The following is a 25,093-nucleotide window of genomic DNA, read 5'->3' on the forward strand; positions in this document are numbered from 1 at the left end:
AGTAGGTGGCTTGCTCAGAATCCTATCTAGAACACAGCTAGGATATAAAATACTTTTAGACCCTGCAGCAATCACAATTTACACCCTATTTTTGAAATTATGCTACTTCCTTTGGCAATATACTTAGTACACGTGATTTCCTTAGTGTAAGTGATTTCCTTTTAGCATTTTGTGTTTTAACATTATACTATACACTTTCAGCTGCACAGTTAATAACTAGAATCAATACAACAGTGCTGATGCTCTTACAGCATTGTCATTCTCTATCAACGGTGCCAACCTTGAGTGCCTGTTTTTCCTCTTCTTCCACAACTGCCTTCACACGTTCTTCCATACTATATGGAATACTGTTGTTGTGTCCTTCAAATTTTCCTCAAGATCTACTTCTACTGTTATATCTACAGGAAACCAAGCATCTACTTTTGACTTCTCTGAGGGCAGTTGGTGTTAGCTGATATTTATATTTTTATTATACACAAATGATTCAGATCCATCTGGTTGCACTTAGAATCTTATTACTGCTCCCTCATCATCTTCCCCGACCCCCTTCACTTATTGTCTTAAAATTAGGTTGTAAGGTCTTTGGAGCTCTTCCTAGGTGTTTGTACAAGGCCTGGTACAATGGGGCCCTGCTGATGGCTGAGGCTTTTGAGTACTACCATGATACAACTAAATAAAATAACAATAATAATCCTGGTTTGTTTACTGTGAATATCAATGAATTATTCTTGGCCACTCAGAATTATGGGGCTTGATCGAATATGACTATTTAGTAAATTCAAATTTACTTGTTAGGATTTATATATAATATATATTTTGCCTGAGTCTCCTAATTGACTCATGATATAAGGCAAGATTTACATTAATGACAGTGAAAGGAGAATCAGATCAAAAGAACATAAGACCGGCTATACTGAGTCAGACCAAAGGTCCATCAAGCCCAGTATCCTGTCCTCTGACAGTGGACAGTGGCAGGTGCCCCAAAGGGAATGAACAGACAGGTTATCATCAAGTGATCCATGCTCTGTCACCCAATCCCAGCTTCTGGCAAAGAGAGCCTAGGGAAACCATTCCTGCCCTTCCTGGCTAATAGCCACTAATGGACCTATCTTCCATGAATCTATCTTGCTCCCTTTTAAACCCTGTTATAGTATTGGCCTTCACAACACCCAAGGAGTTTCAGAGGTTGACAGTGTGAAAAAATACTTTCTTGTGTTTGCTTAAAACCTGCTACCTATTAATTTCATTTGGTGGCTCCTTGTTCTTGTATAATGAGAAGGAGTAAATAACACTTCCTTATTTACACTCTATGCCACTCATGATTTTATAGACCTCTATCATATCCCCCATTAGGTGTCTCTTTTCCAAGCTGAAAAGTCCCAGTCTTATTAATCTCTCCTCATATAGAAGCCATTCTATACCCCTACATTTTGTTGCCCTTTTGTGAACCTTGTCCAGTTCCAATATGCCCACTGTACTTAAGCTGTTTATTCATTAAGAATCCTATTTAAATTAACTTGTGTCTATTTTGAATGGATAAAAACATAAGAGTGGCCATACTGGATCAGACCAATGGTCCATCTAGCTCAGATGGTCCATCTTGCTCAATATCCTGTCTTCAGAAAGTGGCAGGGGCCAGATGCTTCAGAGGGAATGAACAGAACGGGGCCATTTATCAAATGATCCATCCCCTGCTGTCCAGTCATAGCTTCTGGCAGCTGAAGGTTTAGGGACACCTGGAGCATGGGGATACGTAATAAGTCCATCCTCTCCACAAGCTATCAAGTCATAGGAGTTGTGGCTAAAGTGATATTTATTTATTGCCCTTAAATAATAATGACTCTTCATAACAGCTGACTTATAAGAGTAGTCAAATGATTGTTCTGCTGCCATTTAGTGCAATCTTTCAAACGATGTTGGTCATTCAACTAAGATAATAACCTCTTAATCATACACCATACCCCTGACTTGAAGGTCCATATCTTTTCAGTGCCCATATCTAGAGTTCCATGCATCAAGCTCATTAAGGTGCTTTGTTACTGTGGTTCATGAGAAACAAAGTTTCCTTTGATGTAAGACCATGCACGAGTACCAATAGCATCACTGTGAATGGTGTTGTGAATTTCTATTCTGTTTAGTTCCTGAACCTTGGTTTTATTTTAATCTAGTCTGATGGACTGAGAGGAAGAGAGAGGTGAGGGCTATTGTGGAGACTTTACACAGCTCCTGTTCATCTAGGAAGAGGAAAGTAGAAGACCCTGTGCCTTCTCATGGGATATTAATTTTTTTGGTTTTAACTGAAGGATGGATTGTGTTAAAAACAGCACACTCTAAGAGAAACTATTATTGTGTATTACTAAAAGAAGAAGAGACTGCTGGGGAACTGCCCTTGAAGAAAAGTGAATCTCTGATTTTAGGCCAGCATAAAGAACCTATGATAGAAGCAAATAGATAAACTCTAATGACCGGTGATTGCCAAGAGAACCAGGAGGTGAGTAGGCCATTCTAATACACTGGTTGTAATCCGAAGACTGAAAATTCAGGCAGCAAATAATGCTAGAATTTAGAAATCTAGAGCAAAGTGATATTTAAAACCCAAGAAAGCTGACAGAAGGAGCTGTTTCTAAAAGACTCGAGAAAATATTTAATGGAATTACAAAGCTACTAGGTGGCTACAAATTCTGTGCAGTTGTGCTTGTGGGTAACATTCAGTCTGACTATTTGGAGTGGTAGCTACACAGCTGGGGATTTAAGAACTGAATACTATAGGACAGGAGATAAAAATGAATGTAATGTTCGGCCAAATGAAGTGAGTTCCATCTTGACTACTAAGTCTTTTCTTCAGGTGGAAAAGCCACCAAGAATGACACAGTGGTCTCAGGCCAGTCTGTGTCTTGACACAGTGAAATAGGTTTTGGTATGTTATTTCTACATTAGAATTTTGAGAAGAATCCAGTTCCATCCTGGCAAAGGTTCATAGATCATACAGATTCAAAACGTTCCAAGCACCACTGTAACTAAATTACTTCGTTGCTTACAGAGAGGTCATGCAAGAGCTTCACACAAATTTTACATATAATGCAAAAGAGGACCAACTTGTATTTTTATTAGTTTGAACTAAACTTCAAAGCTTCTCCCCAATACACCCCCCATACCTTTTCACTTAGCACAGTGAAATTTGTATGCTTTTGTGTCAGAGCACAGTTGGTCCTGAAAGTCAAACAGTGAAATCCACTTGCAACAACATTCTTTCAGCATCTGAATTTTAGCCATGTCACCAGCATGTGCTAGATAGAGGACTGGGCAAGGAAAGGAAATTTTGCAATAAAAGCATTTCAGAAAGTGAAGAGCTGAAATTTTGCCCAGCTTTCTTTCACATTTAATTAAAGCCTCATCCTCTGGAGAATACTCTGGAGATGATGAAACTCTTAAATCTGTTAGAGATCTCTAGAAATTTGGTTTTCCACTGAACTATTTTCATTTAAACTATCAAGCTGTATTGTTTTTCATCAATAAGCAGGGTAGGATACATCAACCTTTTAAGTTAAGAAGCCCTGAAGGGTTAGAATTGGTCAGTGGCCAGTAACATTTTCCTGATTATATCACTGCACACAGATTTCATCAGTGATACCCTACTAGGCTGCAAGCTTCTTTTGATTCAATTTCAGAAAATTAAAATCTCTTAATTTAGAACTGTTTCATGTGCCTTCCCCCCACCCCACCTCTGCAGAATGTTATCCAATGCACTACTATGGCATTGAACAGGTAGCTACTATTCTTGGAAATAAGTTGCTTATTAAAAAAGTAGAACAATTTTATAAAAAAAGTCAAAACTTGCTTAATGTAAGAAGACAGATCTATAATTAATTGAAGTATTTGCAGGCAATATTTTCTACAGCGAATAATGCATATTCAACACTAGTTTAAATGTTTATTTAAAAGGGCTTAATGAGCTCTGCAAAGGTAGGAAAACACTGAGTAATGCAAACTAGACTGAAAGAAAGTGCTTTGATAATCTTTTCTCGTTGACTGTCAACAACCCCTGACTAAAATGCTACATCTGATTGTCTTCTTAAATAAAGGTAGTGAAACAGCTTTTCCAAGATCTGTCTACCCTAAGCAGAAAGCAGTAACTACTTAAAATAGCAGTGCTATTGTATTATATATAGCTACATTTATCATGATAGCTAATGCCAGCTCAACTTGAACTTCTGTGGAAAATGCATCTATTTAAGTGTTCAGGTGAAAGCTTGTTATTTGGATTGAAAAGAAATATCCTTAGACTTCATTAGTTTGTAAGTCAAATGAGGAAGAAGACTCCTTTAGTCATTGCAATGTGGACACTCACCTCTAAGTGCCTTTTGGTGGCTAGGTGTAGTATTGCAGGGTTTTTTCATACTCCTGGTGTGCCTTGCAGGCTGCCAGCTGACACTGGTAGGTCTTCAGTGGCTTGGCCCTCCAGCCAAGTCACAAAGTCCAAATGAATTCATTCCAGGGTAATAGAGTCCAATAAATTATCAGTTCTCTTGCCCTCACTAGGGTCTTCAGCCTCAGCTCTAGACCCTTTAAATTCAGTCCTTTGCTTGGACTCTCAAATAAGCTCTGTCCCCCCTCACTCTTGAGGTTTATGCCACTGTGACTGGTAGGGGAACACAGGCCCACCTCTATGCTGGGTTCCAACCCAGGGACCTTATAAACAATTGCTACATACTGCTTGATTTCAGTTCATTGCTGCTTTCTCCCTGGGCCACTTCCTACTTGGCCCCTTTTTGCTTCACCCTTTACCTTAAGGTTAGATTTCTTAGGTCCTCTCTCTGCCTGCAAACCCAGCAAATGTAGCCAGAACCAAACTTGGGTTATTCCTTAAGGGCCTTTGGCCAGAGAGGAGCACCCTCCCTTGCCCCTACAGTCTCAACCACGGATTGATCTCTCAGGCCCTGCAGCTCCTTTTTTCTGACCCTGCTGGGTGCTGATTGGCTGCTTGAACTGCTGTGAGGCCTCTGTAGGCCTCTCTAGCCACATCTCAAGGACCCTCTGTCATAGTATAATTCCCAAATCTGGACCTTAGCGTGCAAAATATGGGTACTAGCACGAATTCCCCTAAGCTTAATTACCAGCTTAGATTCTGTAGCGCTGCCACCAATCAGGAATTTTGGGGCCTGATACCCCCTGGTCCCCCCAAACCCTTCCCTGGGGACTCCCAAGACCCAGATTCCTTGAGTCTCAAAACAAAGGGGAATAAACCATTTTCCTTCACCCTCCTTTCTTTCTCCCAGCTCTTTCCTGCCCTGGGTACACTAGGAGACCACTGTGATTCAATTCCTTGAATCACTCCTTCCCCCTCCCCTTCTTCCCCGGGAGAGATACAGAGATAAACGCCGAGAGCAGGTTTTTCTTCCCTCTTCCCTTTCCTTTCTCCCACCCATTCCCTGGTGAGTGCAGACTCCCTTCCCTGGAGTCTTACAAAAGATAACCCAAAAAAATCAATTAGATTCTAAAAAAAAAAGAGGAAAACTTTAATAACGCCCCCCAAATCGCAGACAGTGGGGAACCTCACCGGCGGTGATTTCTTCCTATAACTTTAGAATAAACAGATTAGTACAACACATGCACCTTTACATATACTACTAAGTATGTAAACTACAAGACTTTCTACATTTCAAGGACAAATTTCAACCAGTGGATTCTGGGAAACTTTCACGAGAGAGTGCATCAGCTACTTTGTTAGAAGCTCCTGAAATGTGTGGAATTTCAAAATCAAAATCTTGGAGAGCTAAACTCCATCAAAGAAGTTTTTTGTTGTTTCCCTTGGCAGTATGAAGCCACTTCAGCGCAGCATGGTCGGTTTGTAGCTGGAACCGCCGTCCCTAAACATATGGGCGTAGCTTTTCCAGGGCGTACACAATGGCGTAGCATTCCTTTTCACTGTCTGACCAGTGACTTTCCCTCTCAGACAGTTTCTTGCTGAGAAACACGACAGGATGGAAGTTGTGATCCGGTCCTTCCTGCATGAGAACTGCTCCTATACCACGCTCAGATGCATCTGTGGTTACTAGGAATGGTTTGTCAAAGACCGGGGCCCTTAGCACAGGGTCAGACATGAGTGTGGCCTTAAGCTGGGTAAAGGCCTTCTGACACTCATCAGTCCACTTAACTGCATTCGGCTGAGTCTTTATGGTCAGGTCGGTCAGTGGGGCAGCGATTTGCCTGTAGTGTGGTACAAATCGCCTGTAGTACCCGGCCAAGCCTAAGAAGGATTGGACCTGTTTCTTTGACTTTGGGACAGGCCACTTTTGGATAGCATCCACTTTGGCCTGTAGGGGGTTTATGGTTCCTCGACCCACCTGGCGTCCCAGGTAAGTCACTCTGTTTTGGCCTATTTGACACTTTTTGGCCTTAACAGTTAGTCCGGCCTGCCTGATGCGCTCAAAGACCTTTTCCAGGTGTTCTAGGTGTTCGGGCCAGGAGTCAGAAAAGATAGACACATCATCGAGGTAGGCAACTGCATATTCGCCCAGTCCTGCTAGTAGACCATCTCCAAGCCTCTGGAAGGTGGCAGGTGCATTTCGCAGCCCGAAAGGAAGTACATTAAATTCATACACCCCTGCATGGGTGACGAATGCTGACCTTTCCTTGGCAGGTTTATCTAGCGGTACTTGTCAGTACCCCTTGGTTAAGTCTATTGTAGATATGAATGGGGCACGTCCCAACTTCTCCAATAGCTCATCGGTGCGTGGCATTGGATAGTTGTCTGGACGAGTTACCGCATTTAGCTTACGGTAGTCCACGCAAAAGCGTATTTCCCCATCTGGTTTGGGTACCAGAACCACTGGAGATGCCCATGCACTGGTAGATGAGCGGATTATACCCATCTGTAGCATGTTCTGGATCTCCTGTTCTATAGCAGCTTGGGCATGAGGAGACAGCTGGTAGGGTGGGGTTCTAATTGGGTGAGCATTACCTGTGGCAATGGAGTGGTATGCCCGTTCAGTCCATCCTGGGGTGGCTGAGAACAATGGGGCGAAGCTAGTGCACAGCTCCTTGATTTGTTGCCGCTGCAGATGTTCCAGGGTGGTGGAGAGGTTCACCTCTTCCACGCCACCGTCTTTTTTTCCCTTCGTAATAGACACCGTCAGGCCACTCAGCGTCATCTCCTCCCTGGACTGTAAACTGACAAACCTGTAAGTCTCTGGAATAAAAGGGCTTGAGAGAATTAACATGGTACACTCTGGGCTTTAGGGAGGAATTGGGAAATGCTTTGAGGTAGTTAACAGCTCCCAGGCGCTCTTGGACCGTGAATAGCCCTTCCCATGATGCTTCTATCTTATGAGCCTGTTGCGCCTTCAAGACCATAACCTGGTCTCCTACCTTGAAGGAACGCTCCCTGGTATGTTTATCATACCAGGCCTTTTGCTCTTTTTGAGCATCCTTTAGGTTTTCTTTAGCAAGGGCTAAAGAGTGTCGGAGGATGCTTTGTAGGTTGCTTACAAAGTCCAGAATATTAGTCCCTGGAGAAGGCGTAAACCCCTCCCATTGCTGCTTCACCAACTGTAATGGCCCCTTAACCTCGTGACCATACACAAGTTCAAACGGTGAAAACTCTAAACTGGGATGTGGTACAGCCCTGTAGGCAAAAAGCAACTGTTGCAACACTACGTCCTAATTATTGGAGTGTTCATTGACGAATTTACGTATCATGGCCCCCAAAGTTCCATTAAACCTTTCGACCAGGCTATTGGTTTGATGGTGGTAACGGGTGGCAACCAAGTGATTCACCCCATGAGTTTCCCACAGTTCTTTCATGGTTCCTGCCAGGAAATTAGATCCTGAATCTGTAAGGATGTGTGAGGGCCAACCTACCCTGGCAAAAATGTCTGTTAGGGCCTGGCACACAGCGTTAGCCCTGGTGTTGCCTAGAGCTACTGCTTCAGGCCATCGGGTAGGAAAGTCCACGAAAGTCAGTATGTACTGCTTTCCTCTGGGTGTCTTTTTTGGGAAAGGACCCAGAATATCCACAGCTACTTGCTGAAATGGGACCTCAAATATGGGGAGTGGCTGGAGAGGGGCCTTGACCTGGTCTTGGGGCTTCCCCACTTTTTGGCACACCTCACAAGACCGGACATACTTGGCAACGTCCTTGCCTATCCACTTCCAGTGGAAGGACTTCCCCAACCGGTCTTTGGTTCTGTTCATCCCAGCATGGCCAGTAGGATGATCATGGGCTAAGCTTAAGAGCTTCTCCTGGTACTTAGTTGGAACAACCAACTGTTTTTGCGGATGCCAGTCTTCCTGGTGTCCACCAGAAAGAGTCTCCTTGTATAAAAGTCCTTGTTCTACAACAAACCGGGATCGGTTAGAAAAGCTGAGAGGTGGTGGGGTGCTCCGTGCTGCAACCCAAGCTTTCTGAAGGCTGGCATCTGTTTCCTGCTCAGTCTGGAACTGTTCCCTTGAAGCTGGAGACACCAGTTCTTCCTTAGACTGTGGACTTGGGCTTGGTCCCTCTGGAAGCGATGTAGGTGATGGGGTTGTTTCCGTTGCTGGTGAACCGCTCCCCGCTGGAGCACCAGAGGGTATTTCAGGCTCTGGCTGAGCCTCTTGGGTGTGGTTGTCTGCTGCTTCTGCCAGTTCAGGCTCGCTGGCACCCTCTGGCGTTGGGGTTGAAAATGGATTTGCAAGCGCTGGTGTCAGTGCTGGCAACGGTCTGGTGCTGGTTGCTTTTCCAGTTCCTGGTCTGGGACTGGAAGCACTGTGGCTGTTTCAGTTGTTGGCATGGGATCCGGGTCCACTACCTCTGTCTGGTAACACAGACGAGGCCTCTGTGGACAGCTCAGCAACAGGAATGGGTCAGGAAGCTTGCCTGGTTTGGCTGCGTGTAACCATTCCCACTCTCTTGGCCCGCTTCACCTGGTTGGCCAAGTTTTCCCCCAGTAGCATGGGGATGGAATAATTGTCATAGACTGCAAAAGTCCACATTCCTGACCAGCCTTTGTACTGGACAGGCAGTTCAGCTGTAGGCAAGTCTACAGCTTGTGACATGAAGGGGTAAATTGTCACTTGGGCCTTTGGGTTGATGAATTTGGGGTCGACGAAGGATTGGTGGATAGCTGACACTTGTGCCCCCGTATCTTTCCACGCGGTAACCTTCTTTCCTCCCACTCTCAAATTTTCCCTTCGCTCCAAGGGTATTTGAGAGGCATCTGGGCCTGGGGATCTTTGTTGTGATGGTAGTGAAATGAACTGCACTCGGTTGGGGTTCTTTGGGCAGTTGGCCTTTATATGTCCCAGTTCATTACACTTAAAGCATCTTCCAGCTGACTGGTCACTGGGTCGAGGTGGGTTACTGGAGACTGGTGAGGTGGGAGAATAGGTAGTCTGTGGCTTTCCTTGGGTTGTAGGTGGGGTCCTTGGTTATAGGGTTTACTGTATTCGCTCCCCTTGACAGTAGTTTTTTTCTTTTCTGCCACTTCCATCCATTTGGCTCCGATCTCCCCAGCCTCGATTACCGTTTTGGGTTTCCCATCTAAGATGTACCTTTCTATTTCCTCAGGAACACCATCTAAGAACTGCTCCATTTATATCAGGAGGTGCAGCTCATCCATATTGTTAACCTTTGTTCCTGATATCCAGGCCTCATAATTCTTTGCAATGTGGTAGGCATGTCGGGGGAATGACACATCTGGTTTCCATTTTAGTGAACCGCTGACGGGCATGTTCAGGTGTTATCCCCATTCTGTATCTGGCCTTGGTTTGAAAAAGTTTATAATCGTTCATGTTCTCCTTAGGCATTTCAGCCACCACCTCTGCTAAGGGTCCACTGAGCTGTGGCCTCAGTTCTACCATGTACTGGTCTTCAGAGATGCTGTACCCAAGGCAGGCCATTTCAAAATTTTCTAAGAAGGCCTCAGTGTCATCACCTGCCTTGTAGGTAGGAAATTTCTTGTGATGTGGAACAATCATTGGCGCAGGGTTGTTAGGACTGGCTGGAGCATCCTGCCTTGCCCGCGCCAAGTCCATTTCATGCTTTCTCTCTTTTTCCCTCTCTTCACTCTGTTTTTGTTGTTTTTCCATTTCTTGTTGGTGTTTCTCCCTCTCTCGTTGGTGGGCTGCATCTTTGGCTGCTTGTTCTCTTTTGTAGGCTGCCAGTTTGATGTTTTCTTCCCTTTCTTTCAGCTCCACCTCTTTTTCCCATTTGTCGCCTGTGGTCTGCTTCTTTGATTTGTCCCTCTGCACCCAGTTTTGTCCTGGAAGTCATGGTTCCTGTTTTCTTGTGTTGGGGTGCCCTCTGGTGTTTATTGTCTGAACTGCTGGCTCTCTGATGTCTCCTGGGGTTGGCTTAGCAACAGAGTCTCTTTTTCTTTAAAGTCCTTTCTTGATAACTTAGAAACAAAAAAAAAACTTTTAATTTGCATATCTGTTATGCTGGTGTAGTTGACTCACAGCTGGAGTTCTATTGTCTAACAAAAGACCCTTGTTAAACGTAATGGCTTTTGCCTGAGGCAGTATCTATGCACAGCCAGAACGGAGCAAGGAAAGAAAAAAAAATTCTCTGGCTGTAGTTTAAAAAAAACAAAACCCTTCTCTCTGCTTACAAGCAGCTAGCAGAGAAAAGAAAATTTATAATCTTGCTGGCTTTTGGATTCTTATCTTTCCCACACGCTGCCAACATGTCATAGTATAATTCCCAAATCTGGACCTTAGCGTCCAAAATATGGGTACTAGCACGAATTCCCCTAAGCTTAATTACCAGCTTAGATTCTGTAGCACTGCCACCAATCAGGAATTTCGGGGCCTGATACCCCCTGGTCCCCCCAAACCCTTCCCTGGGGACCTCCAAGACCCAGATTCCTTGAGTCTCAAAATAAAGGGGAATAAACCATTTTCCTTCCCCCTCCTTTCTTTCTCCCAGCTCTTTCCCGCCCTGGGTACACTAGGACACCACCGTGATTCAATTCCTTGAATCACCCCTTCCCCCTCCCCTTCTTCCCCGGGAGAGATACAGAGATAAACGCCGAGAGCAGGTTTTTCTTCCCTCTTCCCTTTCCTTTCTCCCACCCATTCCCTGGTGAGTGCAGACTCCCTTCCCTGGAGTCTTACAAAAGATAACCCAAAAAAATCAATTAGATTCTAAAAAAAAGAGGAAAACTTTAATAAAGAAGGAAAAACATAAAAATTGTCTCTGTAATCAAGATGGTAAATATACAGGGGTTTTTAGCTTATAGACAATAGAAAGAAGCTTTCTCCAGCAGAAACACAATTTTAGCTACTTCCAGCAAGTACACATCTGCAAATGGAAAAAAACAAGTTAAAAGACTATGACCGCCTTTGGTACTTACTTACTATTCTGAATAGATAATAGACTGTAGCAGGGAGATTGGCAGAAACCTGGTTGCACCTCTAGTCCCTCTAGGACCCCGAGAGAACAAAGCCAAACCCAAAAACACACACAAAAGCTTCCCTCCACAAGAGATTTGAAAGTATCTTGTCTCCTGATTGGTCCTCTGGTCAGGTGTTGCAGGTCACTGTTTGTTAACCCTTTACAGGTGAAAGAGACATTAACCCTTAGCTATCTGTTTATGACACCCTCCTTCAATGCTCCTTTCCTACCACTTTGCTGCTTCATGGGGCAGGTTGTAGTTGGACCATGGGGCCTCCTATAGGGAGCTGCAAATGCCAAGTACACCCCGTCACAATCATGTATCATTATTACATACTGTATAGCAATTACACAAGCTATCCCGCCACGACAAGGCACAAACACCAGAGGACAGTTTTGTCCTGGTGTTGAGCTCTTCAGTCTTCATGCCAGTGGCTTCCTTTCGGCTTTCACCACTGGCAGCCATATGGGACATTGACTCCTAAAGGCCATCACACACAGTAATGGTCGATTTCTCTGTCGCTGTTTCCATAACATATTTTGTTTTTTATGGGATGGGATTGTTAACCCTGTGCCTAACCCCCAACCTGGAGGATGAGAGTATCTGTTTTTTCTGGCCAGATTGGTCTGTGGGGCGGGGCATGGTTGAATCTACCAGAAGCAAAAAGCCCCCACCAACACAGATTCTGGGGATCATTAGAGCACACAAGATGCAAGCTCAAGATTTATCAGAGCTGCGTATTTTCAACGCTACTTTATAGTGCTGAATGCTGGGGAATGAGAAAGTATGACATGTCCAAACTGTCTTCATTCCATACAAACTGCCTTAGAAAAATCCTCCGTATCTTTTGACCCAGAACAATCTCAAACCAAGATCTATTGACACAGTGCAGCCAAGAGGATCTGAGCACCATCACTGCCAGGAGACATTGGAGATGGATTGATCATGTGCTTCGGATGGAAACTGATTCCATCACCAGAGTAGCAATAAGATGAACACCTGAAGGCAAGAGAAAATGAGGCCACTAGAAAACCACATTGTGAAGAGCTGTGGAAGCCAAGCTGAAAAACCTGAGGCACAGCTGGGGAGCCATTGAAAGACTTGCCAGAAACAGATAGGAGTGGAGAAGCTTCGTCACTGCCCTAAACACTAGAGGCATAATAAGAATATGATGATGATGATGATGATAGCAATTACCTGCTGAAATTGTTTTCTACATATATTCTGTCTGTCTAGTTTACCTTTACAAGCAGGCAGGAAGCCATACTTTTAGGTTCTGTTCTCTGTGTAAACCTGCTGGGGCCAACCATCTGCAAAAGAAAAGTCTCTCACAACTGAGGCTTTCTGTGAGCTTTATTCTGGAGTTTTAAAGTGCGCAGGCTGTACTGAGAGTAACAACATGGGGGTGGGGCGGAGGCCTGATAATGTCACCATAACCTGGACCATAATCTCTTACTCCTAAATTGCCCTTGCTGGAGTGGTGGGTGTCATTCTCATGAAGAACTGGAGAAAGAATCCCTTTCTTTTAACACCGAACAAGCAATTATACTAGAACAAGGAAACCTGTTTTGTCCCCAAAGATGCTCTGCCTCTTTCTGTATCACTGCAGACTTTTCTCTGGTCCTTTTTCCTTTGCTTTTTGTTAGTTTTGTTGTTGTTTTGTTTGGTTTTTACTATTTATATGTTTCCACATACTGCACATTTCACGGGCTGTCCAGTAGAATTATGGAATTATGCAATTTTACACCTTGTCAAAGCTGCAAGACCAGGCAATACAAACCCAGACAATACTACATAGACATAATATATGAGGGTTTGGGTAAAAATAATAAAATAGAAGACATACACGAATAAGGAGAGGAAGAAAGGAGAGGATTGTGGAGGGGGAGGGAAGAGGCTAGGTGGAATGGAGCTCTGACATTCTTTGAGCTATCTCAACATCTTTATGCAAATATATCTAGAAATGAGATCCCAATTTCTTCAAATTCATATAATTGCTATCTTCAGTGATAAAATATTCTTTCCTTGGTGGCTAATTCAGACAGTTCTGAATTCACTGCCTATTTTGAGCATAAGCCTACTCTTCCATTTTTATAAGAGCACATGTTTGGTGACCATTGCAGCCTTTGAGAACGAACATCTTTGTGGGGGAGTTAAACCCATCTTAACAGGTAAATAATTTCCTAGCATATTATTTTTGGCTTCAGATTGGCTGCTGAAGCTGAGCGTTATTTTAACTTTTGTGTCTGGGTCTTTCCACAGTTGCTTGACTGTTAGACCGTCCCATTTGAACAGCACTATAGGGATTAATCTGGAAGCAGTGCTGTCTACATCACTGCCAGGTTACCTGTAAAAAAACACTGAAACCCCACTTGCCTCTGTGTTTTCCTTGCCCCTGCCCTATTCCCAACATGACAATTCCAGTGTTGCCAATTCTTGTGATTTTATTGTGAGTTTCATGATACTTGTTGTTTTTCTTAAAGCTCTGGTCCTTCAGTGAAGTGATTACATGATACACTCAGCTTTCATTAAAAATAAAATAGTAGGATTTTAGTGGAGCTGGCTGTAGGACAGAATGGAAATTTTAGACTTTTTGTCAAAACAAGAAAACACTCTTCACAAAAATTTTCATTTAGTCAAAAACTCAATTTTCTTCTGAAAAACTGGTTTGATTGAAATTTTTCTACTAGCTCTAGTTCTTAGCTCTCAGGGATGAGGAAAAAGACTGAAAATGTGAAATGAGGATATCCTAAAAAGGGCAAATTAAAAAAAAAAAGAAGCACAAATGTATTTTTTTAATCTCATGAATTTTAAGCCAAATTCATAACTTTCTGGTGCCTGAGGCATGAGTTTTGAATGGTTGGGGGTGGCAATACTGTAATACCCTGCCTCACAGTGGCTAGTTTCCCAACCAGTGCAACCCTCAGATTTAAATTCCATTCTTGGCCAGCTGCTGTATTTGTGGGAAAAAAGGCAAGATTCTGCCCTAGGTGACAGACGGAGAGACTGTCTTAAATCTAAGCTACTTTACCTAACCACTTCCACTTTCTGCCATTAAAAGGTCATAATTCCACTATTGTTTAGTGTGTTAATTCTGAGTTTAATGTTGATTTTTTGTGTGAGCTTAGTTTACCACTTTGTTTTATAGTTTATACCAAGTAAGAAAAAGTATTGGCAGCAACTCTTTTGACCTCATTCTCAACACGCTCCCTGCTATAGAAACTTCACCCAGAAAGAAGTTGCAATGGCGTAACACCCCTGCTTCATTGTCCTTCTTCCACACAAGGACCTGCAGGCAGCTAGTAAAACTGTAAAACGGTTAGGGTTGGCTAGCGAGAGGTTTGGCTAAGGATGCACTGATTCAGTGGCCTGCCATGGAGCTCCCAGAAGAGGTTAAAACTCTTTTCTCTTGATGTGAAACTAGTGGTGGAAACTAGAACTGGTTGGGAATTTTTAGCAAAACTATTTTGTTGAGAACTGTTGATTTAGCGAAACCACTTTTAACTGAAGTTTTGTTGGGAAGGTTTCTCAGGTCCAGAATGCACTTCCTGGTAAGAGAGAATTAACTAAGAATAGCCAATAGCCTAAAAATTAGGGCACTCATATTGGAGACCTGGATTCAAGTCCCTACTCTGCCTGATTTTTAACAGTGATTTGCACTGGGATCTGTCACATCCAGATCAATATCCTAATCACTGGGCTATTCTAGTGTGAGGATCTCTCTGGTTTTGATGAGAAATTCCCTCCTGGACCTTTGAAAACTTTCCAATGAAAATTTTGTCAACATGGATAGAAGGGTTTTATGTGGGGTGCTCTGCCTGATTTGGTCAAGGACCTGAACTGGATTTACCACATCCCACATTATTGCTGTAATCACAAAGGTATTAACTAATTCTCTCTCTCATCCCAAAACCTCAACATTTTTCATGAAAAAGAATTCTTGTTTTCCAGCCAGTCTAATGAAAACACCTTCTGGCCACCTAACCCCAATTTGGGATGAATCTCCCTTCGGCTGCCATACTGCACTGGTGTGTGAAGGTGCTATATATGCCCTTCCCTCCCACCCCCAATAACTGGGTGAATCTCTGTGGAGTGCGATCTCCCATCCTTCGATGTGCACAAATGGGATGTGTCCCCTTTTCTAAGTTAGTTTTCTGTTGCTGTCTATAGCTTCCTTTAAAAAATCATGTATATAATTTTCACACACAAACCCTTGTTAAAAATGTATATAAAGAAATGAATAAATTAAGAAATTGAATATTTTAAAAAATGAGGCAAATGAATGAATGAAAGTGTAATGAATGAATCTATATCTATAATTAGAAATTAGCTTCACAGCTTTAGAGAAGGCTAATGAGAACCTATGATTTTATGGATTGCTTTAGTAGACAGTCTTGTCTCAGAAAAAAATCTTCTCCCCTCCCTGTAAATTTTTATACCCAAGGGTTAACTGAGTATAAATAGCTACAGAGGCTACCAAATCAAACATCTTCCTAAACAGCTCCCTATCTCAAGAGGTCTTACATGAGATGTTCTGAAAACAGAAGAGTGCAGCACTTATTAGTCTGGTAGCAGGAGCTGGTAAATAAATATATAGCTAGAAATAGGATTCCTCTAGTGAGATGGATTAAAGGTGACTAAGCTTTGGGGAAAGCAAGGAATAAGGTTACCCTGCAGAAAAGATATATAGCAAACAAAATTCTTTGTAACAAGATGATGCCCTGATGAGTTTGTGTTATAAGAAGCTTGTGCTTGAAAACAACAGGGGAAACCATAAGAGATTCAAGAGTGAATTGGTTCTGGACCTATTGTGTGAGAATGCTATTAGCTATATAAAGAAGATTGCAGGAAAGCAGGCAGAATGTTAACATTCAATTCAGCATATAAGACACACAAAAAGGCTACAATGCACTTCATATAGTTTTGCTTAGTGGTAGAATCAGTGACATGTATCTATAATAAGGTTAAACATTGTCTACTGATGGAACAAAGGATCTTGGGTCCTGATCTTGCACACAGGTCATGCCCATGCAGAATGCAGAACCCCATTGACTTCCCCAGAATATGTATGAGCATGTAGGTCCAATCATAGACAACTGAATGCATGATTGGAGTCTTAGAAGGTAAATCAATTTGGTTGGGATCGTCTTGAGTCCAGGGAAGGAAAAGAAGGTAGAACAGTTGCAAGTGGTCCTCTCCTAAATTAGATCATCATTTCATTTAATGCAAGTGAAGGAGGCTGGACACTACACAAAGCCGTTTATGGCTTGAACATCGTGACTATTTCAATGAAGTCCTGTATTATACAGAAGGTCAGACAAGATGATCAGTATGGTCCCTTCTGGCCTTATTATTTATGAATTCCTGACTGGGTCTAACTGGAGTGAAACCAATTCCTGATTAAATGAAAGGATGGAAAAAACTAGAAATAGTAAAGCAAATATTCCTAAATCAGAATGCACCCCCTAGCAAAACATCTGCCACAATAGTCTCCGAGTTAGAAAAGGTGAACAGATGTTCAATGAACAGAGAGGAATAGAGCATTTCAGGTGAGAATGTAGAAAAAGCGAGGCAAAAGAAAAAAAGCTTTTACTCAATAAAAGGTACCTCTTTTAACATTTACATTTTGTTGAAAATGATGTTTCACAAATTCTAAAGTCAATAGAAATATTTCCATGAAAACAATTATTTTCTTTCACATTAAACACAACCCTGCATTGTTTACAACCCTAACACCATGGCATTCTAACTGGCTTATTTGTATTGTCCAAGCTGACTGAAATGTGAAATGTAATCAATATTCATAGCAAAAATTAAAAATTAATTTTGAAAAATTTTTTCAGTTTTAATAAACTAAATGATTAGAACCCAGCTAAGGACATTTTTAAAAAAACTTCCAGACATACTGTGCCCTTTCAATCTACTGGGCCAAATTCTGTTTTCCTTTACACTGGTGTAAATTAAGATTAACTCTACAGAATCTATCGTGATGTAAATCAGTGGGGCTGGGACCAGGCACAGTATGTCTAGAAATATTAAGCAGGTAGAATTTGAGATGTACGAGTCATTATGCTTTAACTTGATTTTTGTCTCTAATATATTTTGAGGAACAACATAATCTAAAATTAAAACTCAAAGCAAAATCTAAATCTTTCAGACCTAATGAATAATAAATAAATTAATTACAAATAAATTTAAATCTAACCTTGAAACATGCATAACAAGCCCTCAATATTAGAGGATAAAAGAGAAACACTGCTCAGTCAGAGTTGGGTAGTCTTGCTGTCTTTCCTCTAGGTAACATCAGCTGCTGTATCTGCTCTGGTGTTGGCTCACTCTGCCTGTATTACACTTGCTCTGTTCTCACCATACCTATACATTAACAAAGACTTGGTGCAGATTAGCAGCCAAAAACGTGAGTGCTTTTTGAAGATCTACACAAAATCACAGAACTTCCTATGTCTACAAAACCAACTGGGTTTTTGTGAGATTTCGCGTACTTGATCAGAGCTGTGCAAAATGTTTGAAGAGAATATACCAGAAAGCAGGGTGTTTGGGGAGATCTAGTGTGACGAGGAAGAATTTGGATACTTTGTGTTAATGCTAATTGAACAACCCATAATCCCTCAACTGTCAGAAACCCTCATTGCTTATGTTTCTTGTCTTCGTGTAGCAGTAATGTAACTCCTTCCCTTCTGCTCCCTCCTTTAATCCATGAGCCACTAAGTTCTTCAGGGAACAATGAAGGGGTGGCTGACATCATCTAGATTCAGGGGGCTGCCAATTAAACCCCACTGTTCTCTAATCCAAAGGGTCTTCACAGGGTGGGAAGCACATTGGGAATAAGGAAGAGTAAGACTTTCTCCCAGCCTCTACATATTAGTGCATATCTCATGATGCCCAGTACTACCTACCCTGCTGAGTAGATGGCCAGGAAGGGGTTGGAGAGAAACAGGGAGTGGATGAAGCCTGTCCCACCAGCCTCCACAGCCTGGCAGCCAATAGAATTAAACTAGCGTTAAAAAGAAAGTAAATACACAATGAGGGCTGAAATAAGTTACTTTCCCGGAGACCAAGGAGATGTGGGGGTCAGATGGGAAGCAGGAAAGGAATTCTGAGTCAGAACTTCCGTGAGAGTTCCTCACTACTCTTTACACAGGGCTGATCATAAAGGGTCAGTCTGGACCTTTGTTAATGTGGATAGTAAATACTACTGCTCTGTCAAGCAGTTTGTGAGTGCAGGAGCTTCAATAAACCAAGCCAAGGATAAGTGAAGAGTCATCGAAGAATGCCTTTTCCCCTTTGTATAGGCTGAAAAGTTGAGGGGAGGGGCAAGTGCTGTCACTTGAGCTGGCTGACTAGAAACATGGCTGTAAGTTGAAAGAAGAGAACAAACTCTTGGGGCTGCTGGGCCTGCCACATACTTTTCTTTGACTGTATTTGAGAAACACAGATGTCATGTAGTGACATGCTGAATAAAGTACATTTGAGCAGATTTTGAAAACTTGCAGAAGCTATTTCACCTTGTCAGGCTCTGGAGAGTTTTCTTAAATACATGGAGGTGGTTAAATCATCTCTAGTGCTCAAGTACCAGGCTGCTAATTAAGCACTCATATGAAAACATGTGCCTGTGGGTCATTCACTTCCGGTTAGAGCTGTGTGGAGGACAGAAATTCCATTTAGTCAAGGATTTTGAAATTCAGCTTCACTCCAAATTGGAATGAAACCAAAACATTTCAAAATTCTCTGTGAAGGAAAATGTTAAAAAAAAATTAGTCTTGGACCAATCAAAACACTTTGTCTTAACTTTTATTTTATATTATATAATATTATGCAAAATAAAAATGTATCCAAAAATGTCAAAATGTTTGGTTTAAAAATGTCAAAATAGGACATTTTGTCACTGTCAGACCTTTCTTTTTTTCCTCCTCAATGAAATTTTTACAAAATTGACATTTTCTTGAAGTGTTTTTGATTTTGGCAGAACTGCACATTCCAACAGAAAATGGTTCTGTCAAAATGTTTCCAGCCAGCTTTACTGTTTGTGTGCCATAGTAGAAAGAAATAGTCTGTGAATCAGTTTGCAAACTCTAAGCTTTCTAAGGGGCATATAGAATATTTCAGCTTTTATTAACTTTGGTTCCTTTTTGTTTTTGTTTTTTATCCCAGGATGCTTTTGAGATACTTGTTGAAAATTATGAGTTCAGAGAAAATGCAGTATCTTGCCTTGCATTTATGAGAGCAGCCTCTGTGCTGAAATTCCTTCCATTTACTATAGTCAGAATGGACGATCTAGAAGGACTGCCTTGCATGGGAAGTGAAATCAGAAATGTCATTGAGGTAATGTTACAGTGAATTCCCTGCTAGATGTTTATTTTACAGCTCTAAATTTTAGAGGCCAAAGGGGGGGGGGCAAGATGTGTGTCAGTGGGGATAACTTTGTGTTTCTCCTGTATTAGAATTAGGTTATCCTCTATTATTAAAGAGTCAGTAACTTCTGTGTATCTTTTATAATAATCTGACTTTTTGTGCATTCCTTAAATTTACAATAAACATTACTTGTCACAGAAACATTCCTAATGAATTCAGGTAATTGAAGAATAAATAATGAGATACCATGTGTAGTATTTGCTTTAAACTACATTCTCTCATTTAGATGACTTAATACCTCTTCATATATGACTTGTTCTGCACAGTGAATGGCAAAATCATTTTGTTAGTTTAATGCTTTTTTGAAAATATTGTTTTGGCAAAACCTGTACATATTTTAGTAATTTAGGCACAGATTCACAGAGGTACTTTGGTGCCTAAATCCCACTGATACCTAAATACCTTTGTGAATCTAGGCCTTAGTGTTAATTTCGCCCTCTTGCCTACTTACAGAAAAGCCTTTCATCCAGGTGAGGGGTAAACTCCACATTCCTGTTGGGCCCTTGCGAATCCCCCTAAATTTTTCCTTGCTTTAGTTTTTGGTCCTTTCAGGACCCCGTGTCTCAGCCACTATTATTTCAGGAGACAATAGAGCAGAATGCCTTAGTTATCTGGAGAGGTCACTGCTGAATGTTTTGATTCACTGTGTTTCCCTTTTCCCCTTTCCTTCATAGGGTGAGAATACTGCCTTTACAATGCTCTTAGCCTCTGCTGGCCTGGGGACTGGGAATTCGATTCAGATCTCCTGCACAATAGAATGGAGATTTTTTTTTTTTTTTTTTTACACAGAGCAAAAATATATCCATTGTCACAGTGCTTCTGGGTTTGTTTGTAATAAACTCAATCAAATGCTGAAATATGATTTTCAGAACAGCTCAGTAAAACATGTGAAGTAATTGCAATCCGATTGACAACTGGAAAATAACTTGACGCCCAGCTGCTTGATAATGTGCAATATTTTTTGTGGACCAAACCTTTACTCCATTCTTGAGTTAATGGAAGTTTTGCTTAAGTAAGGATTTCAGGATTTGATCTTTAGGAATAAAACAAGGGTGCCCTCTCTCTCTCTCTCTCTCTGCTGATAAGAATTCCCACTGGACTATTATATTACAGTTGAATAATTTCAGAAGTAAGAAGTAACCTATTACTGTATATACAGGAGATTATTGAAGAAGGAGAGAGTTCTCGAGCTAACGACGTGTTAACTGATGAACGATACCAATCATTTAAAGTAAGTATATTTGTCTTAGTTTTGTTGTAGTTGCTTAAAAGTGTTTAAGATCACTTTTTTTCATGAGATCTTGGGTTCTCACTCAACATGTCTAAGAATCTAGTTAGACTTTAAAATAAAGGAGCATCACAAGTACTGAATTTTATTGAATTCAGAGAAAGAGCAGCACTTAAAAATAGGGACTGTGATAGAGTAAGAGAATAATTTTGAATCAGTTACCCTTCATCTTCTAATTAATGTGATACAATGTAATTTGCTGTTGAACTTCAATTAAAGGGTAATTTTCTCCCCAAAATTGATGTAACATATACCCTTTTTTGCCTTAGGCTTAACCCAATATATTTTTGGTTCATTAGTCATGACTATGGCGCAGCACAGCCTTATTCTGATCTTATAAAAATGTCAGGTTCGGGATAATGACTAAGATCTATCTTTCATTCTGCTGAAACATGCCTCTCAGGGAGAGGAGGCAGGCAGGGATGGAGGGAAGGCTTTGTTAGCTGGCTACTTTTAGATTTAGAAGTACATGAGAATTCAGCTTGAATAAAAAGTAGTTCAGAATCAGATGAGGTAGTAGAACAGTTCCCATTTAGTGAACATTCAATATATTCTCCACCAGAGAGGCTCTCTGTTTCAGAAGTTTATCCCTGAGAACATTTTAATTTGATGAGTGTGTCTTTCCAGGCATAGCAGTCTTTGGTATCACATATACTATAAACAAGGGAGTCGTGTTCTTTTGCTAACACCCACCTCAGCTTGTTGCCAAAAACTGTGATGATATAAGGACACAAGTGAAGAAGATAAGCTGTACTTATGGGGCCAGTACTGGTCACATAGGTTATATCTACACTGCAATTAGACACCCACGGCCAGGGCTGGCTCCAGGCACCAGCATAGGAAGCTGGCGTTTGGGGCGGGCAATTCGAAGGGGCAGCACTCCATCTGATATTGGGGCGGAACGTCTGGGTCTTCGGCGGCAATTCAGTGGTGGGTCCCTCATTCCCTCTCTTCCTCTTTGAGCTGCCACTGAATTGCCGCTAAGAAGCGGTGCGATTGAGCTGCCGCCCAAGTGCCGACGCGCGTCTTTTTTTTTTTTGCCGCTTGGGGTGGCAGAAAAGCTGGAGCTGGCCCTACCCATGGCTGGCCCATGCCAGCTGACTCAAGCTTGCAAGGCTCGTGTTGTGGGGCTATTTAATTGTGGTTTAGATGTTTGGGCTTGGGCTGCAGCTCAAACCATGGGAACCTCCCACCACACAGGGTCCTAGAGTCTGGGCTCCAGCCCAAGCCCAAATGTGTACATCTCAATTAAACAGTCCCATAGCCCAAGTTCCTTGAGCCAGAGTCAGATGGCCTGGGCCAGCTGCAGGGTAGACATATCCTTAATATACTGAATAAAGGTCTTGTTGCATTTGACCAGAGAAGGGTAGCGAGAATGATTAGGGGCATGGAAAAACTCTCATTTGAAGAGAAATTGAAAAAGGTGTGATTCTTTAACTTGGCTACGTCTGCACTGCCCCACTGTAGTTTGAACTACAGCAGTGTACATTAAATTGCTACACTGTAACTCGCCCATGTGGTTGCTGACGGTGCGAACTAAAAAGTTCCCAGTTTGTGTTAATATAGTCCTGTCTAAAGGACTATGGCCAGTGGGAGAGTGGGCTGCTGTGCAAACTTCCCAGCCTGCTCTGTTCTGCCAATGCACCACAGGCCTGCCCTGCAACCCCACTACAACAGTAATGCTAGACCTCTCTTGCACATAGATTATCAATCATTCTGAATGTTTCCAACCTGTGTGGTAGTTTTGTGATGCATGCAAATGTGCACTGAAAAATAGGATGAGACTACAAAACTCCTGGCCAAAATCTGATTCCAAATTTGTGTGACTGAATCCTGTATTTTAAGCTAGGTCTGCAGAGGTGAAAACTGGTGCACACTAAGCCAATAGGCTACCTATTGTGCTATGGGTTTTTTAATTATCAACAAACCAAGCAATATATAAATATGATTTTTTTTTAGTTATCAAATTGCAACAATGTTATGTGGTTATTCTTTGAGCAACTCAGACTGTATAGCATGTGTTTAGCTTTACACAATATGAATGACAATGTATTTTATTGACATTAATTCTTGTCAATACTGAAAGGAACTGTGGTACAGTGGGAGTAAATGTACAATGACTTTTACCAGCACAAGCTCAGTCCTGACCACATATACAATAATGAAAATGGAATATTTATAACCCAAAAGACCCTTCGGCAGAGAACTTCATGGATCTAACTTCAGTGAATGCTAAAGAACTGCAGTTTGTAGAGAATACAAAGTTAATTTTGTTTTCCTTCACTAACAATAGAGTCCATTTACTACTGCTCTCTAACCATTGCTAAGCATTAATAAAGTTTCTTGGAATCATTCTACAACCAATAACAGACCCTTTTGAAAATGCAACACTAGCAAAAACATTAAAAGATAAGAATCTAAATGATTTTTTAAAATAAGATTGAAAATGTAATCATATTCTCTTACAATCACCCATGTTCCAAACAAAGAATAGATAATCTTATCTATTATATACAACATGTAGGGTAATTCCTATTTAAAATTATACAGATTTTCATCCTTCCCTTTTCTTTATCTTAATTACTTTCAAAGAATTAATCTCATTAGAAAAACACCAGATAAAATTAGCATGGTCTGAATTCAAAGGTTGTAGATTCAATAGAAAAAGAAAATTGTGCAGCCACTCATCACATATATGAACGGGCAATGAAATCACTCAGAGATACAATATTGACAAAGTAAGTATAAAGAACATATGCTCTGGGAAAAGCAGGGATGTTTTCTTCTCCACTTTCATATCACAATCCATTTGAGAGATTGATCCACTGAATATTGTTTATATTTTAGAATTTTGCTCTACATTCTTCTCTTGAAACAAAATTGATGTACAAAATTACTTAGCAATGGATGGAAGTGAAACATACTAAAATTCCATTGACTTGCCTTATTTATAGATTTACAGGCCTTACTCAAGAATGACTGATACAAATATTGATGTTGTAAGTGGCACAACAAAGTCGTAAGACATGTTTCTCTTGTGCATCTTACTACTGTTATGTATAAATGTAGGTTTCTTTGAGCATCTTGATATAACTGGCTGGTTTGTAGTAAAAGAGGATATTGACTTAAACTGGGAGCAGAAACAAAGAGTTAAATGTCAGAATTAGCATAAATAGACAAACAGAGAACACTGATTCATGAATGAAAATATTCAGCATGTATCTTGAAAAATCAGATGCTTCAGTTGAACCTGCAAGCTGGTCTAACTTGTTTTTGTAGTTCTGCCTTGATGAAATCAATTGACATTGACTATGCTGAGTAATATTTGAAGTAGCCATAAAGTGTTTGTATTTCATATGACATTTAACACATTACATACTTTTCTTTTGTTTTTGTTTATGTTCATATTGTGTTTTTAATCATATGGATTTAATATTCCTGTAATAGCATGGCCCAGGGGATTCCCAAAAATGTACTTCCAAAAAGTGGATAATTTCTGGCACAATGGCAGCAACTTTATTTAATAACCAAGTAACCAACAAGAATGTAAGCAAATGGAGGAGGGGAATGAACATAGTCTTTGCGCCAAAGTGTGGCTATAGCACTCAGACTGACCTTGAGCAGCTCTTATCCTGACTGGTAGATCCCAAAGTCAAAACTGATGGAGAAAGCATCCTGCTCTGGACAAATAGCTTGCACTAAGCTATACTTTACCCTTGTAGAGAGGGATAGAGTCACCACTGAAACAGACTCCAGTCCATCATTTCTGGTTAATCTTATGGTCCCAGCTACATACTGAATACCATCTTTCTGGGAGATACATAAAACCCTCTCCTATCTACCATCTCAGCCCAAACCACCAAATATATTTCTTTTTCTGCAAAGATTCCGTCTGCCCCCAAAGTTGTGACATGACATAGTAAAATGTAGGGGTACATGGATGTGAATGGAAAAATACAATGATTTAACAATGATTTAACAATGTAAGAACATTATATGC

The 25,093-nt window shown here is 41.2% G+C and overlaps 1 protein-coding gene across 1 annotated transcript in view; it reads left to right on the top strand.

Annotated features, from left to right (window-relative positions):
* Positions 1-25,093, top strand: part of DNTT (DNA nucleotidylexotransferase) — a 158,321-nt gene that overhangs the window by 26,142 nt on the left and 107,086 nt on the right. The window contains exons 4-5 of the mRNA XM_050959508.1: positions 19,545-19,715; positions 20,965-21,036. Coding sequence (XP_050815465.1) covers positions 19,545-19,715; positions 20,965-21,036 — 243 coding nt within the window. The remainder of the gene's footprint in view (positions 1-19,544; positions 19,716-20,964; positions 21,037-25,093) is intronic.

The sequence above is a fragment of the Gopherus flavomarginatus genome, chromosome 6 (assembly GCF_025201925.1).
Source record: "Gopherus flavomarginatus isolate rGopFla2 chromosome 6, rGopFla2.mat.asm, whole genome shotgun sequence".
Classification (NCBI taxonomy): domain Eukaryota; kingdom Metazoa; phylum Chordata; order Testudines; family Testudinidae; genus Gopherus; species Gopherus flavomarginatus.